The sequence below is a fragment of the Fringilla coelebs genome (genome assembly GCF_963513975.1).
Source record: "Fringilla coelebs genome assembly, chromosome: Z".
NCBI classification, from domain to species: domain Eukaryota; kingdom Metazoa; phylum Chordata; class Aves; order Passeriformes; family Fringillidae; genus Fringilla; species Fringilla coelebs.
Window position 1 is genome coordinate 80,647,516 of NC_140031.1, and position 17,109 is coordinate 80,664,624.

The 17,109-nt window shown below is 41.7% G+C and overlaps 1 protein-coding gene across 6 annotated transcripts; it reads right to left on the minus strand.

Annotated features, from left to right (window-relative positions):
* Window positions 1-402: 402 nt before the first annotated feature.
* On the minus strand, window positions 403-16,043 carry LOC311165621 (ketosamine-3-kinase-like; the record flags this gene model as incomplete). Of its 6 annotated transcripts, none has more annotated exons than XM_084225769.1 (8): window positions 403-1,197; window positions 7,275-7,307; window positions 9,022-9,158; window positions 9,840-9,962; window positions 10,363-10,439; window positions 10,881-10,972; window positions 12,299-12,450; window positions 15,903-16,043. In XM_084225769.1, the coding sequence occupies 8 exons, from the start codon at window positions 16,041-16,043 to the stop codon at window positions 1,101-1,103; spliced, it is 852 nt and encodes a 283-aa protein (XP_084081895.1). In that variant the 3' UTR covers window positions 403-1,100. The 6 variants fall into 6 exon arrangements, with proteins under 6 accessions (XP_084081895.1, XP_084081897.1, XP_084081896.1 ...); XM_084225770.1 differs by lacking the exon at window positions 403-1,197 and adding an exon at window positions 1,204-1,710; XM_084225771.1 differs by lacking the exon at window positions 7,275-7,307.
* Between the last annotated feature and the right edge of the window lie 1,066 nt (window positions 16,044-17,109).

Genomic DNA, 17,109 nt, shown 5'->3' on the forward strand with positions numbered 1-17,109 from the left:
AAAGCAGACAAAAGTAATTTAGAAAAGCCAAAATTTTCTCGAGTGATTTTCAGCCTCACTCCAAGGTTTATCTGCCTTCTAAATTAGCTAATTGTTAAGCTACCAGTGTGTTTGTACTTATCCTTTCTCCATCTCTACATTCATTACAGCTTAACTGAACCAAATAGTTCTCTTTCATGGCTGGACTTTGTTGGAAAATTAGGTGAAGCAGTTTTAATGGGGACAGTATAAAGTAGTTACTGAATTTTGTTAAAACTTAGACCCTTTAAACTAATCATTACTGAAACCAAAACAATAAACCCAATGCTGCAATCCCTCTTTGAAATAAAGTTTATTAGTAAGAAAAAATACACCATGTGAAAAATCTGTCCTTTTTTATTAGAAAGTAGTTTAATTGGCTTATTCATTTAGTGAGTACAAACAGTCATCAGACCACAGAATTGGGTTTTTTTTTTCATCCCCAAGATATTCCTCACAGCATTTTAATGTGCTTAATGTACATGTGTATACATTCTTGTGTAAAAATTAGGAATATGCTGCTGGGGTCTGTTAGTCCATCTGTTTATTTTACACATGTGTATTTATATGAGGAATATTTCAGTTATTACACTTCACATCAGTGAAAAATTAACGTCCCAGTGCATTTTTATACAGTTGATCTTCTATTATTGTTACAGTCAGAGAAGGGGCTGTAAAAATGGTTTTGTTTATGAGCATACCAGTTCTTGTGTGTCTTCAAGTCACTGGGAAGTTACAGTAATGGCTCTGTATTTCAGGATTATATTTTACAGTCTTTGCCCTAGGGACTCCAGCACCTATTTTTTCCAGTTTCTAAAATGCTGTATCTTGAAAGAATTTCATAAACCCATGTCTCAGTTTATTAGGAGCACTCTAATCATCAATAAAAGGCACTTCAGAGTTTGGGCATCTTGGTTCAAAGACAGTGAGATTCACTCCATCTGCTAACTGGCCCCAAGGCTGTGAACTCCAGGAGATTATTTTTCTTGCTTTGGAGTAGTGAACAATACAGGTGTGAGAGACACTGGCCTTGATTTGAGGCAAAGAAATTGATAAAGAATTCAGATTAAATCAGACAAAGCTCATCTGGAACATCTGCTGTCAGTAGGGCTCACACATTTCTGCAATTCTCTTATTGTGGGTTTTGTGTTGTCTTTGTTGTTGTTCACTTTGGACTCCCTGGAAATGAGATAAATTTTTTCATTGCTTAATTCTTGGGTTTTTTTCCATGTTGGTTTCTTTCTTTCAGAAAGAACCATTACATAACTTTGAACACAAAAACCCTAAGCACACCCTTTGTTTGGACACGTAGTAGCCTGTGCATGCAACAGCAGCTGCAGTGTTTTGAAAGTGATCACAAAGCAGAAGGGGCATTTTGTTCAACATACAGATATAGAATATATCTCTACAAAGATCTGTCTACAGCTCTTTTGCTACAAAATATCTTGTCAGAAATTACAACTGGGCTTCTTTTAGGAGTTGTTAAGCATCCCACTTTTTTTTGGACTCACCTACTGCAGGCTATATAGGGTCAGCAATCTGATCAGGTGAATATCTCCTCTGGAGAGCACAGTGAAGTAATTAATTCTCTCTGTACCTCATTGTGCCTTTTTTAGCTCTACCTCACTGTCTATTTGCTTGTCATGATGCTTGAGGTGAAATAGTTTCCTTTGATTTCTCTGAGTGTCCTTTCTGTAGAGCACAGATACAAATAGGCTGAAATAGATGCTGAAAGAGCACTTATTAACACAGAAACTGCAGATCAAAGGGAAAAAGAAGGAAAAAAAAAGCCCAAACAAACAAGTGTGGAGAGCTCCTCTTTTGATAAAGGAAAATCTAATGACAAAATTCAACTCCTCACCCCAGCCACCAGGCCAGAAAAACCTCAGACCTTATCAGAGCACAGCCTCTCCTCCTCTCTGCATCTCCTCCTCCCTGACTCCTTAGGGCAGGGTTATGTACTTCAGTATTCAAATTTCCCTTAAAAATGTCATCAGAAGCCAGAATACTCAACATGAAATTTCCCTAGATCTCGTTAATCAGTACTTTAATGAAAATCCTTGTAGAGATGAATGCTCCCTAAATTATTTGTTAAGGGACAGAAAGATTTCCTGGGTAATCTTAGTGTAAGATGCTGACTAATCTCTCAGCATTTGTGATACCTCTTTCCCAACTGAAAGAGTTTCACTATATTAAAAAAATTACCATCTCTTTATAACCCAAGTGCCCCTTTGTGTATTTAGTTAATTAACAACACTTTCATCTCAGCAAGTCAAAATCCCTCCTTTTGGTAGCTCCCCCAACATGTTCCCCTATGAAATGTCAGTTTCAGAAACCTGTCCATCATAAAAGAAGGTTTGGGGTAAACCTCACCTACACCTTCCATTTAAACCTGCTGTGTGAAATAGTTACTGCAAGGCTCTTCTACCTTCTTTATTTTCCTTTGCCAAGGGCACATTCCTTCAGAAAAGGTGATAAATTATCAGTAATGAGAGACTTTAAAGGCAACTTTTCAGTTATATACATACATACATATATATATATATATATATATATATATATATATATATATATATATATATAAAGGGACATAAAGATGAAACAAGTGAGGAAAAAAATAAGCAGAGCACTATAGCTTTTCCAAATTAAACTCTTATCTCCACCTATCTTACAGCCCTAAAGATGCAAGGCTTTAAATGAGATGTATTTCTATGCAATTGCATAAAATTATGCCACCTCAGGCAATTTTAAGTGCACACAGAAAGTAGTCTTGTACAATTCCCCAGAATTTTACCCAGTAAAAATCCTCCAGGATATTATCTTTTCCTTCAATTCATGGTGATGTGGGTGAAGTTATTTTTTTAGTAAGCTAAAGGGAAAATATGTTCAATATTGTAAAACTGATTATTTCATGTTCTGGAAGCTAAAGAGGGAATGTTCTGACAGCCCCACAAAAATTTTTGTCAAAATAAATGAAATGCTGCCCTCTTCTGATTAAATTTGATCTTAGAAGTAGCTGCACTTGCAATGGAAGAAGAGATTTTAGGAAAAGACTAAAATGGGTTAAAAAGAGGTCTTGGCAGGTGGAGGAACCCCCTCTGCAGGGAATGTGGTAAGGAACTTCCATAATTTCTGTGTGGCAAATAATGTCCCACATCAAAGTAGGAAATATGTGGAGCCTGACTAAAAGCAGCTTGCACTGCACTTGTGTATTTGGGGGTAATTTTGTGGTGTGGTGTGTAATGCAAGCAGCAGATGGACTAATTAAAGCACACCTAATTAAAGCACTTCCCCTTGCTTTAGGCATAGAACTTCTTGCTTGTCCAGTTTTGTGCACATGAAGCTTTTTCAGTGTCCAAAAAACAATCCAAGCCCCAGAAAAGCAAGTGCACTGGAGACCTGTCAAATACAAATACCCAACTGAGCTGCAAACGGCTCAAATTGTGAGCGTGCTGCAAATATCACATGCCTGTGTTTGATGACTTCTCCTAAATATTTTTTCACTGGTTAATATCACTGACTAATTTCTGGCATTTTCAATTATTTTTATTATTTCTCTAATTGCACAATATGAGTGGGACACTGGTCCACTTAAGTTAAAGCATTTTGCAGACCTACAAGCATAAAAAGATTCAAAAATAAGATTATAGGGAAATATGTACATGTTGAGCCACTTCTCTGACCAGTTGGACTATTTTGGTGGTAACCTCCTTATGGATTATTTCACACCAGACTCCAGCTGTAAAATACCACATCCTCTGAAAATCCATTGAGTGTGGATGCTTCAGTCAAGGATTCATTTGGCCTTTCTGACCTGGATTCCTTCCTTTTTTTAAGGTATTTTAAATACACAACAATATGTAAGGTACATGTAGGTACCTAATTTTCTGTTCAAAAGAAATATAAAAGCACTTAGCAGAAGAGCTTTCGAGTAATTAACCCACATATAAAACTTTGTTCTTCACTAATTTATGTTTCACAATGCTTCCACTTTCATGCTTTTAGGCTGAGCAAAATTATCTTTCTGCCCCCTTCTGAACCTTTTAGTGTTAGAGCTAAAGTAAAACTATGTACAACAGGCTATTTGTAACATGGGAAAATAATGACAGAACTAAAAAAGCACAATAATGGCACTGCTGTAAGAGGCACTGGGCTGCTTAGAGCTGATACTGCTGCAAGCATTTATCTTGTTGCAGCTTTCTTTCTGTCAGTGGAGGAAACACGTTAAAACATAAAAAGATTATTAAATTAATCACAAAAGCAAATGCTTGCAGGCTTTGTGGCTACAAACAGTGGCAGTACTGGAAATAGGTGCAGTCATAACTTGCAGACTATGCCAGGAAAAGAAAGCATCGTGAATTTTGTAAAATCAGCTATTTCAAATGAAGTAAAGCATCTTTTTGTACTTGTACGGATCTTGACACACATTCATGTAACTCACTCAGAGGAAACAAAGGGAATGATCAACAATTAAATAACAAAATGCACATCTGCTTACTCTGAAGCATTTCTCAGTATTTGCTCTCATTTAAGGTGCAATGGTGGAAAGCCCAATGAGTCTTTCCACCAGGTATTCTGGCTGAGCAATAGATTTTGATGAATTTGCATTAGATTACATGTCAGAGTTGCAAAATTTCTTCTAGCATGCTTCCAACAAGGTATGACTCCACCCTGATGAAATAGATGACTTCCCATCTGTCTTAGCTACACTCATGTTAAGTAGTTGTTTAAAATCACTCAAATTTTTGTAATCTTAACTGTGGAAAAACCAAGGTGCAAAAAGAAAAAAAAAATAAAATCGGCACAAACCAAAGAATTACTGCTGGACCTGAAATGTTCTACCATATTACGAGCTTTTACATTTTTGTGGAAGATGTGTGTTTTGCACGCACCCAGAACTGCTGGTTCTTTGTCATCCCTGCAGGAAACACACTTGAACTAGAAAGTGGGACTTAAAATGCTGTTTATTAGAGCTTGGAGCATCAAAAGACAGTGGCACAGATAACCCCACACCTCTCCAGGTGCTCTGAGTCCTGAGGGTGTAGCACCGACAAACACAGCACTCCATGCAGACCTCATCCAGAGCAGAATATATCCCTTTCTTATTATTTCTTACAAGGAAACAACCCTTTTTATAATTTCTACAGTCAAGGTGAACATCCTGAATGTTCATGTTGGTCCTGAAAAAGCACTGCCTGTGTATCCTTAAGAGCTAAATCACCTCAAAAGGTTCTGATCTGATTTATTTGTCTGTAGGAGCTGGTGAAACAGAAGATAAAGTGACTACTGACCCAGCAGCAAAGGTCTGAGGCAATGACTGCAAAAAAGGGAGGCAAATATTTACACCAAAAACGAGCAGAATACATGCAAAACATTTAGCCAAGCTTGGATGCAGCCAGTTTCTGGGAACAATTTATTAAAGCTCCTGTGGAACACGACTAATGTATAGAACTGTACAGAAATCTATAGAAAGGATTATGCTGATTTGCCTTTTAAATAAAGGAGCAATCTCTTCAATGCAAACCAGGTGTTTTTCTGGAAACCAATAAACCTCATTCTCCTTCCTGTGATTTTGGCTGGGAGATTGTTTTGTGTTTCTACTCAGAACCATTAACTGTAATTTACATTCTATCAGTGGTACTGAAGATCAGAACAGTAACTTTTAACAGTATTTCACTGTACAGGAGTCCTACTGTGTTGTGTAGAGGATTGCTCTTAAAGAGAAAAAGAAGGAAAAAATTTAAACCCATTTTTGCAATGATGCTGAATTTGAAAAGAGGATCAACCCATGTGATACACTTGCAAAGTGAACTGGCACTCTCAGGTATAAAGTTTTGAGCCTTTAAAACCTGTTACTGTAACCCAGATCCTGTAATACTTGTTCTTCCAATGTCTCTGTAAAAATAAGATTCTTGGCTAGATTGCTCTCCAGCTGCTGAAAGGAAAGAATCATACCCTGGGTTGCAGTGGAGCACGAGGGGAAAGGAATGAAGTGGTTTGGCAAAAAAATAATGAAAAGAAGTAGAGCAAAATCTACATCTGCATAATGAAAGAAACCCTAATTCATTTTTCTCTTTAGTTGTTAAAGGAAAAACAAAACAAACTCTCAAACAAACAAAACCTCAAATAAAAACAAAAGTAACTGAATATTTACAAATAAAAAATAATCAAGCTGTTGTGATTGTGGTGTGGCTTAGTTACCAGAAAAATGTTTTCCCCCTAAAGCTTTTTGTCACATTCTAATGTGACACTTCCCACCTGCTCTGACTTCTGCTGAAGAGCCCAGCAGCAGTTTTAATCACCAGATCTATTTTGGAAGAGCACAGAAGATGGGAAGCAGGAGGAAAACCAGCACTGGAGTGCAACATTTGCATCTGCAGGCAGTTTCTGCAGCCCGAGAAGGGCTCAGAGCCAAGGGATCCATGGTACAGGAGAAATTCCTGTCACATTCCACTTCTCTGCCTCTCTACACTCTTCAGATCTTACTGACAGCAAAAAACAGCCTTGAAAAATTGAGCATAATATTCTTACATTAAAACTCTAAATTTGTTTTAATGTTTCTACCTGCATAACTTGCATAAACACAACTTTTCTTCAATCACAAAAATGTTTGGATTCAGTTCTGTTAGGAAAAGGTCATCTCTGAAGGGTTGCTGTTTCTCAGTAAATTTATCTTAGAACTACAACTGATAGAAAATCCACTCCCATATTCATTTTCCCCTGCTAAAATGAAGAGTTAAAGAGTTAAATGTATTTTAGGAAAATTAACATCTTGACTTGCTCTGTAATGAGCATGTAAATTTTCTTTATCATCACAGTGCTCCATACCAATTCATGACCACATTCCCAAAAACATCTCCAATGATCATAATTTATCCAACAAACTAAGATTCTTTAACAGGATATTCCCCAAAAATAAACCAAGATGTAAGGTTTTAATTCAGAAAACAGAGACGACAATAATCAACTGGGAAACCTTTTAATCGGGCAACAAGGTAAAAGTAAAACCTATTCTACCAAACAGATTTTTTGCAGCAAAAGTCAAACAGCCAGTGAGAAAAGTAGTAGAATTAAAGTAAGTAGTAACAAATACCAGTCTTCTCCAAACATGTTTCCAATTTGTGTAAGTAACTCCCAAACTATCAACTAGAAAACTCTCAGTAATCTGCCAATACCCAGTGCAAAGCAGTTTGAATTAACACAAGCCATTCCCCAACACTCAAAGTGCACGTTAGAATCATGCATCTCTCACCTACCTGGGAGGCTTGCACAGAATCACCACTACCAGCCTACATCAAAAGAGTACAAATTCAGAATTAAAGCCAAACTCTGTGGAACTATCACCAAGGACTTCTGACAGGGTGAAGTGCTGTTCTGTGAGTTACATGTTACCTTCCTTTGGTTTCATGTCTCTCACCACAACAGCCACAGCATGCACTTAGTGGGGACTGTCAGGTCATAGCTTAGGAAAAGAAGATTCCCTTGCTTTCCAGGTTATCCAGACAAGTACTGAGCCCAGAGGTGTCTACACCTTCCCCTTCCTGGTGTGTCTGAGGCCCTGGGAGTCCTTTACACAGAATATTTCAGAGTGAGCAATGCAGCACTCTAAGCCTGCATTGGAACTCTCACGAGCACAGGTGTACAAACAGTGCAGCCTTGACACTGGGCACATTCATGGTCCCAGTGACACAAATGCTGTGGTTTACTGATCCTTGTGCCAGAATAAGGTTGATAAACTATTGTGGATAAACACACTGGTATCAAAAAGCACAAGCAGTAGTATCCCCTTGGAATAAAATTAGCTGGTTGGCATTCCTGTGGAGAAGCAGAGGGTTACAGCTTGTGAGACATCCCAGGAGTCTCCCCTGACCTCCTTCCCCCTTTATTTTTTTATAGTTTTCTTTGTGGGTGTGGAAAACACAAAGTGCCAGCTGACATCGTTTCATTACTAGGTGGATTTTGACTGACTTTAGTCATACATGTGAAGCATGTGCAGGTTTTATTTCATTAGAGAGTACACCTCCACAAGGTGTGTACATGGAAAGTGTCTTACCTGGAAAATTCTCTAAGAATGCCCACTACTGAACAAAAGCATAATCCAAAAAAGGAAGAGAACTAGTTCTGGTGGAAGCAGAAGTCCTGTGGATAAAAGCCCACTGACCAGAAAGCACAGAACAGCCTACAACCACTCCAGGAGGCACCCACAGTCTGCACCCAATGGAATCAATCAGCAAAACCCTGGAGGTCTTCAAAAGCCTCTGGACCCAATCCTAAGTGATCTGCTTAGGCAGGAAGTTGGGCTGGATGACATTCTGTGATCCCCCCCTCACCTACTCTGACTCTGAAAATTAATAGCAAGTCCAAATCCCTTCTCACAGTTCCTGTTACATAAATCTCCTGTACTTTCAAGCTTTGTTGTTAATGTTGCTCTCATGCACGCAACTGGACATGAGGAGCTGAAAGAGGGAGGAAGACACAGCAAAATGCAGTGAGCAACTTCTTTTAGGCATCTAAAATTGCACTACCCTGCACAGTCTCACATGCTTTCTGGACACTGAGACCTTTATTCACTGTGCAAATTCACTCCTTCCTTAGTTTTTTCCCTCGTGGAGTTATCCCCAACTATCCTAAAAAGGGATGACTATTTTACACTTTTTTCATTCAGCAGGAGACACTGGTTCTAGGTCTTTAACAAGGTCAAGGGTCTCACAGGTTGTTTTTAACATTACTACTCCTGCAGCTGCACCACCAAGTATGGGGCTCTCCAAACAACACAGGAAGTATTTGGCTTAAGCAGCAAGTTACTTAACAAGGTTTCTCATAATGTTTAGAGAAGACCCCCTGTACCCTGAACCAAAATGGTTCCAGTGGTTCATGTAGTGGAACAGCTGATAAAGCTTCAGGCGCTTCTCAAACCCTGCAGCTCTGGGGATTTTACTGTGATAAGCAGAATAAAAAGAACTGCTGAAGCCACCAAACATCCCAGCTATTGCAAGCTCGTACTCTGAATGGCCGTAGAAAGAAGCTGGATCGAAGATAATTGGACCAGACTCATTCTCAGCTACATTTCCTCCCCAGAGATCCCCATGCAGGAGAGCAGGAACAATTTCTATACCACTGAAAAAACTGGGTATCTTCAGCTGCAGGGGGAGAAAAGAAAGATGTGTAAATTACACAATCATTCACTTTAAAATTTAGAGGTTTATCTGCATACTTGAAGTGTCCAAAAACCCATCATTTAAAACACATAGGACCTGGTCAGCAGAGATGCTGAGTACATCCAAAGGACTCTTACTGCTCAAAAAATGCAGCAGCAGAATCGTCATCTAAATCTTTTTTTAGCAAGGAAATAAAAACCTTGAAACTCAGCTATTGACCAGGGTTAGTAACAACAGCCACCAACACTTCATCATTAGAAAGCTCAAGGATGTCTCACCAAATTTCCAAAATGTAGGACCCAAAGAGCCAATAGTGCAGTCACTTAATCAGGTGCAAACAGTAAATGAACAGACAGCATGCAGGACAGAACTGCTTATGTACATTTCTCATCATGAGCGTGTTACAGGGATTGAGAATATGAACTCCATCCAGTATTTCCCAAACAGTCAGGAAAAGTGCTATCTGGCACTTTGGAATGTTAGCATAGGGAGATGTGGCAAATGCCATTATACCTTAGAAGAAGGGCATTTTGATCCCTAAAAACTGGAGTCTCTTATCAACAGAACCTGATGCAAACCTAAAACAGAAACTTTGGTTTAAGAAAATAAAATTTGAGTATGCTGAGCTCTCCCAATAATGAGGACTAAGGGAATTGCTCCTACCTGAAGCTGTGCCCAAAGTTCTCTTGCTTCTTTGTCACCTGATTTCTTTTCAATCATGTCCATCTGGGGCTGGATCCTCTGTCTAGCAAAGAAGGTCACCCAGTCACTCTGCCACTCGTTCACCTGAAGGAACAGACCTGCAGATGTCAGTTCCACACTAGACAAAAGGCACATCTTCCTTTTCCAATAAGATTTTTGAGAATCCCACAGTCTTTGTGCTGGCACCATCCAGGACAGTAAATGCTACCATAACTTAATCTAATGTTATATTTAAATGTTAAATTAGGGGAATAATTTTCTCTCAGTGATTAAAGCGCAGGAATTTGAAGAGCTATCAGTATCCAAAGCATTTTTAAGCGCTGTCCAAGACAGCACTTAGCAGGCAGAACCACTTTTTTTTTTTTATTTTCATGGCTCCACAAAAATTCATTTATTCCCACTATGATAACTTCAACCTTCTGTATCACTGAAGGGAAAACAAGATAAATTTAAAATTCTATCAGTCTGAGAAAGTACAACCTACCTGTGGAAGATAACCACAGCAGGTAACTGTATGAAAGCCAAACTGATCCACAAACTGGACTTCTGACTGCCCTTTACCTTTCAAACCAAAGACAAAAATTCAACAACAGTGACATAATACTGAGCATCTATGACACAAATGAACCTTTAAAACTACACAAGAGTAAAATGCTGCTTCTACTGAGAATTCGTTAAAAAATTGCACTTTAATGTTTTTTTAAGGTTACAATGTGGTTGTTTTTTAAATTTAAAGTTTGATGTTAGGCAGCTGTATTGTGCTCTTCAAAACTGTATTTTGAGGTTCTTTATGTCCAAAACTGAGTATGTGCTTTGCTTACACAGACCCAATGAGTGCAAATAAAAGCAAAAAGAATCCCTGCCTGGGTCTATTTCATCCACACCCAGTCTCATGCTATCTTCAGGGAAAGATGGACTTGCCCTGAAGTAGCAAAAGTCATTTAAACTGCTTTGTAGATTATTATCAACTGGGTTAAATTTGCAAACAGCTGTGTACTGTACCAATTATGTTTGCTTCTTTCTTCAGCTTCTCTCCAAATCTCTGGTTATGAAGGTGAAGATCAGCCAACTGAGTTCCAAGCAGTTCTGAATGTCTAAGAAACCAAAAAGTAACATGAGTACCACTGACACATGAACAGAACCAGGTCCTGATATTCTAGGAGTTACCTGAACAGATCAAGTTAGTAAAAGCAGTTCTACACCTCTAACAAAATATTTTTTCAGTGTATTCAAGTTATAAACACCTTGTCTCCCTACAAAGACTGCATATTAACACAAAATGTACTTGGCTGTTTCTGACACCACTACTGAAAGTGAAAAGCATAAATTTGCTAACAATGAGAAATACCAATTCTAATTTCTGTGTGACATCACTTCTGTAAGGACTCTTAGTAAGATATGTGTATGAAAGAATGCACAACACGTTGTGCATTTTTTTTTCTAACTCTGGTGAACTGTGTTTGGGAAACAGAACCAAAAGGCTGATCCTTTTCTTTCTGCTGCTGCTTCCAGCGGCTTTTCTCTAACATGCCTAGATGATGAGAGTAACAGGGGCCTAGTTTATTACCTATTTTTAATAAAACCTCATCCTCTACATAGTTCAGAAGAGTCCTGTAGCAACTACAAACAGATATTACAACCAGTTGCCTCCCATGTTAACAAAATTATGTTCCTTTTATGCCTTTGACCTTCCTCAACTTCCCCTGTTCTCCAGTCACTGTCCTTAAAGGCACAGTTATTTCTTCAATTTGTTCCTGTTAACACAGGAAATCTGCATGCCAAAGGTACCATTTTTGACCCCAAAACAGCAACATCTCTGCCCTTTCTCTTGGGACTCACTGAGAGCTCTTCATGAATCAGAAACTCTGTCAACAAGCAGGATGAGGGACAAGACTTTAAACTGGCTGCAGCAGTTCTGAGAGAGAGGTGAAAAATTGGTCATGATCACCTCCCTAATGGAATCAGACAGACGAATTCGTCATGTTAAGTGCTCATCACAGAGAAGGGCCTCACAGAAACTTGTAACTATCAAAATGAAGATAAGAGCTGAAAATACTGAAATCAAGATTAATTGATTTGGGGAAGTGCCTCTGCACAATCAGAGGGCAAGTACACAAAACAGGTGATGAGGCTGGTCATTTTCCTCTCTGTGAAAAGAGACCTTACTGTAAAAATCACTAATTACCTAAGCAAACAAACCCAAAACGAACCAAAACCCAGACTCAGTTTGGGATGTATGATCCATTTGCTAGGTGAGGCATTATTAAGTATTTTATACAACTCTCTGCTGTGTGATTTCCCATACTGTCTTGACTTGCTTTAGAAAAAAATTGAACAAGTTCCCCCTATGAAAACAAGTGATTTAACTTTCATAACAGGCAAAATTTCTGGTTAAAGGAGGCAAACACAACACCTGTTACCTGTTCAAGTTCCTCATTTCCAAATGTTCCATCACAAATGCAGTAATGCCCCCAGGCAGGTCAACGATTTTGATGGGTTTAGGCACTTTTACTGCCTGTGTTTTCTGGATGGCTTCCAGACTTGCCATTTCTCCCTCAAACATTCTTCTGGCCTGCCAGATATTAAGGGAAACTATTAGTGTCTACAAGCATCAGTCACAGGTAAACAAAGCACTTCCACAAAATCAACTAATTTTGTAAAACTTACATAGAAAGGTTGGAGGAAATATTTATTCACACACAAGATACAGACAGAACCAGATCATCAGACATGACAGTAGTTTTACAAATACAGTGATTTCAGTTCATGAAACAAGTGAGTGAAAATTACTTAGGTTCTAGAATTCTCTACCTTTTAGAAAGTCTGTTTGCAACTGAAGGAGTGCAAACTGCTTAGAGATAAAGTATGTGCTCCTTCAGCCAAGGAGCTGAAGCTTTCACCAGAATGGTTTTCCATGGTGCTTTCTTTTACCTCGTGGGGGAAGGGCATGGGTGGCAATCAGCTGTAGCAGCCAAATGCCCCTTATCACACTTGCACAACCCAAGCCACCACCAACTGCATTTGCTTGGAAGACATTCTGAATTTGGGACCAGTTTCTGCACCTGCTACCCACAGCAAGGAAAATCTACTCTCCAGAGATCAGTGACACTCAGATGAAGAAATGTTTCCCTACAAGTGTCAGGCAGGGGTTATAGAAAGAGCACGTGGGAAATTCAACATATCTGGCAAAAGCAAAAGCAGGGAAGTAGAATGAATGAAACAGAAAGAGAATGCTAGCCCTTTAGTAATGTTCCAATGCAACACAGTCACAGGACAATTTGCAGCAGACATCAATTAAGAGGCAATCACAGAATGGTTTGTGCTGGAAAGGACCTTAAGACATCCAAAATCACTACCTTATCCCATCCCCTGCCATGGGCAGGGACACCTTCCACTATCTCCAAGCCCTGTCCAACCTGGCCTTAGAGACTGCCAGGGATCCAGGGGCAGCCACAGCTTCTCTGGGCACCCTGTGTCAGGGCCTTACCACTCCCATAGTCAGGAATTGCTTCCTAATGTCTGACCTAAACCTACTCTCTGTCACTTTGAAGCCATTCCCTCTTTCCCTGTCACTCCGTGTCCTTGTAAAAAGTCTCTCCCCATCTTTCCTGTGGGCTCCCCTCTGGCATTGGAAGGCGTCTCCTCCACAGAGCCCTCTCTTCTGCAGGCTGAATAATCCCAGCTCTCCCAGACTTTCCTCGTGGTGCTCCATGCCTCTGACCATCTCTGGGTGTGGGAGCCCAGGAAATTCCTCTGGCTACCCTGGAGACCTCAAGACCCTGCCCAGGGGGTTCAGACACCTTGGCAGAGATCCCTGCAAGGCCCCTGTGCCTTTGATTTAGCCCTCAGAACAAACAATAACCAACGTTTATATGAAGGATTACAAGCCATGACAGTTTCAGTAGAATGACAGTGAATTTATCATGGGGTGAAAAAAGTAGATTTTGGGGTTTCTAGAATGGGGGTTCAGGAGGCAAGATGGAGGAATTTGGCCGTGTCCTGCCTTTCTCCTTCTTCTTCTTGGCCTCCATCTTCTGCTGCGATGTTGGCACTTTTAGATTGGTTTAGAGTAGAAGCTCACTGTCTACATAGGTGATAGGTACTGGAAAGTAATTGTAAACATTGTAAACATAGTTTTTAATATAAAGACATAACTCTGCCCTGGGAGCAGGCAGAGTGTCCTGGGCTGTCTTGCTGAGCGGACCTCGGCAGGACAGGAGAAATAATTTTACAGATAAGATACAATAAACAACCTTGAGACTGAGAAATGAAGAGCCCTGATTCCTTCTTCGAGCACCAGGCTGGGAAAAGGGACTTTTAAACATTTCTCTGGGTCACTCTGACCAGCTAGAGACCCCGAGATCTGGGAGACATCTCTGGCTGTCCTTTTGCCCCAAGAGTGTCCACAGGAAACCAGGCAATACTGTGTCTCTGTCTAAAGCACCACACTGGGCCATGAACTGCTGATGCACAGCAGCCTCTGCTCAGACAGCACAGCATTTACAGCACTTCCACAAAGTTTGCTTTAATCAGCGCTCAGGATCCACACACAGGCAGAAGCACACAAAATGAAACTGCTGAACAGAAAATCCATCCAGATCTTTTTCTCCCCCCCAAGCCTCATTTTGTAGCTAGTTGGACTGTACAGCTAAATACAGAATTTGCAAAGGCCTAAGGAAGGGCTGCACCAATTCAAACTCTCTTCTGTGAGGCAAGATAACCTTCCTGTATTATCCCGTGTTACCACCCCTGTTCAGCTCCCCAACTTGATCAGAAATTGTTGAGAAATTTGGAATAGGTATAGTTGCATGCATACTTTCAAACACATTTGCTTGCTATGAAGGGCAAACTCCTGTTCTGCCACTGAAGCTATTTATGTGATAAACACAAGTATGGAGCGTCTTTAAAGTAAATTCCACCTGATCTCTGCTTCTGCAAAGGATGCTGAAGAAATAAGTTGCATTGTACTTATCTCTACCAAATGCAGGTATCTACCTTCAACACTATGTTCCAGATATTGAAAGGACAAAGCAGAAATGCTTGAACAATTATGGAAAAGTATCACTGACTCTTTCTTGTGCACAAGGAATTAAAAGTTTTAGTTCAAACCACAGAAGGCACACACACCCTCAGCAGGCAATTTTGTACCTGCTGGGTTGCCTTAGCCCCTGTCACAGCACTTGGAGACACTGTTACACCACTGCTACCCTTGGAGGTGACAACAGCATGTCATGGTATACCTCTAACAAAATTTTGTATGTCCTGGACAAGCAACACCAATATCACAACACCATCCTGTCTCAGAATCAGTCAGGCTGGAAAAGACCTCCCAGACCATCCAACCTCTGACCCACCTGCACCTTGTCACCCACCCCACCACAGCACTAAGTGCCACGTCCAGGTGTTCCTTGGACACCTGCAGGGATGGGGACTCCACCACCTACCCGGACAGCCCCTTCCAATGCTTAACAACCTCTTCCAGGAAGAAATTCCTGCTGAGAGTAGGTTTAGGTTAGATATTAGGAAGCAATTCCTGACTGTGAGAGTGGTGAGGCCCTGACACAGGTTTCCCAGCGAAGCTGTGGCTGCCCCTGGATCCCTGGCAGTGTCCAAAGGCTGCTGTCCACCCTGAGCCTGCCCTGGCCCAGCCTGGGGCCGTTCCCTCTGCTCCTGTCCCTGTTCCCTGGAGCACAGCCCGACCCCCGGCTGTGCCCTCCTGGCAGGAGCTGTGCAGAGCCACAAGGGCCCCCCGAGCCTCCTTTTCTGCAGGCTGAGCCCCTTCCCAGCTCCCTCAGCCCCTGCTGGGGCTCCGTTCCCTTCCCGGCTCCGTTCCCTGCCGCGGCCCCGCCGCAGCCCCTCCATTCCCGCTGTGAGGGCCCGGAGGTGCCTCAGCCCTCGCGGTGCGGCCTCAGCAGGGCCGGCCCAGGGACGGGCCCTGCCCCGCTCCTGCTGCCACACCAGGCCCGGTGCCCCCATCGCGGGCCTGCCCACCCCCGGCAGCCCCCGATCCCTACCCCGCCACACCTCCGACTGAAAGTTGCTCTTCACGAACACCCGGCCGTGGTCCGTGTCGTAGCTCCGACCCTGGCTGATGCAGCCGCTCCCTACGTGCCCGGTCGGCCGCAGCACCGTTGCGCCGAGCGCTTCCTTCAGCGCGTCCTCCATGGCGGCAACGGCCGGGGAAGGGATGGGGCGGAACCGGGCGGGCAAGGGAGGGAACGGACGCGTCGAGCAGGGGCGGGACGGTACGGGCCGAGCAGGGGCGGGACGGGACGGGGCGGGGCGGGTCGGAGCGGGCAAAGGGCGGGCGGCTGAGGCGGGCGGCTGAGGCGGGCGGCTGAGGCGGGCGGCTGAGGCGGGCGGCTGAGGCGGGCGGCTGAGGCGGGCGGCTGAGGCGGGCGGCTGAGGCGGGCGGCTGAGGCGGGCGGCTGAGGCGGGCGGCTGAGGCGGGCGGCGCTGCTACCGTTAAAAGATTCTCTCGTTCCTCGTATGCCAATTCTCCCGTATGTTCAGTTTTATTCTTCTCTTAATCACCGAACAATTCCGAAATTGTTCCACCAATTACAAAATCACGTAACATGCTGAAGTCCAACTAGTGGCCTTGCACATGACTTCCCCACTATCCCATGCGCCTGAGAGCATTGCCCTACAGTATTTTTCTTAAAATCTGCACAGCCGCATAGTAAAGGTACTGGATCTCGAGGATCTACTGATAAATGTGTGGAAAACGCCAATCACTTGTTTTTAAAATTTTAAAGGTTTAATAGTAATAAAATGGTTATAAGAATAGTAATACATTTAGAGTAATCATAATTTGGACAATTTGAATTAGGACATTATGAGATAATAGAAACAAAGAGTTACAGACAGTCCAGGTACCTTTTTCTGGGCAGCACAAGCCCGAAAAAGGACCCACGTTAACAGAGGATTAACCCTTAAAAACAACAGCCTGTTGCATATTCATACACTTCATACATGATGAATAAATTCCATTCAAATACAGGATTCTGTCTGCTCATCCTCAACTTTTTCTTCTGAATCTTAACCGTGCCTTGGAGGTGGGAAGAGAAGTTAGTTTCTTCTAATAAGAGGGCAATAAATTCTTTTTCTCTGAAAGATTTAGGTGTCCTGTGGCTGTTATATCTGCAAGTACTTTCTTAAAAAAAGTATCCCACATACCATAGTTTCTATTTTAGCAATTTTTTTTATAACCCAAAACTATATTTAACAG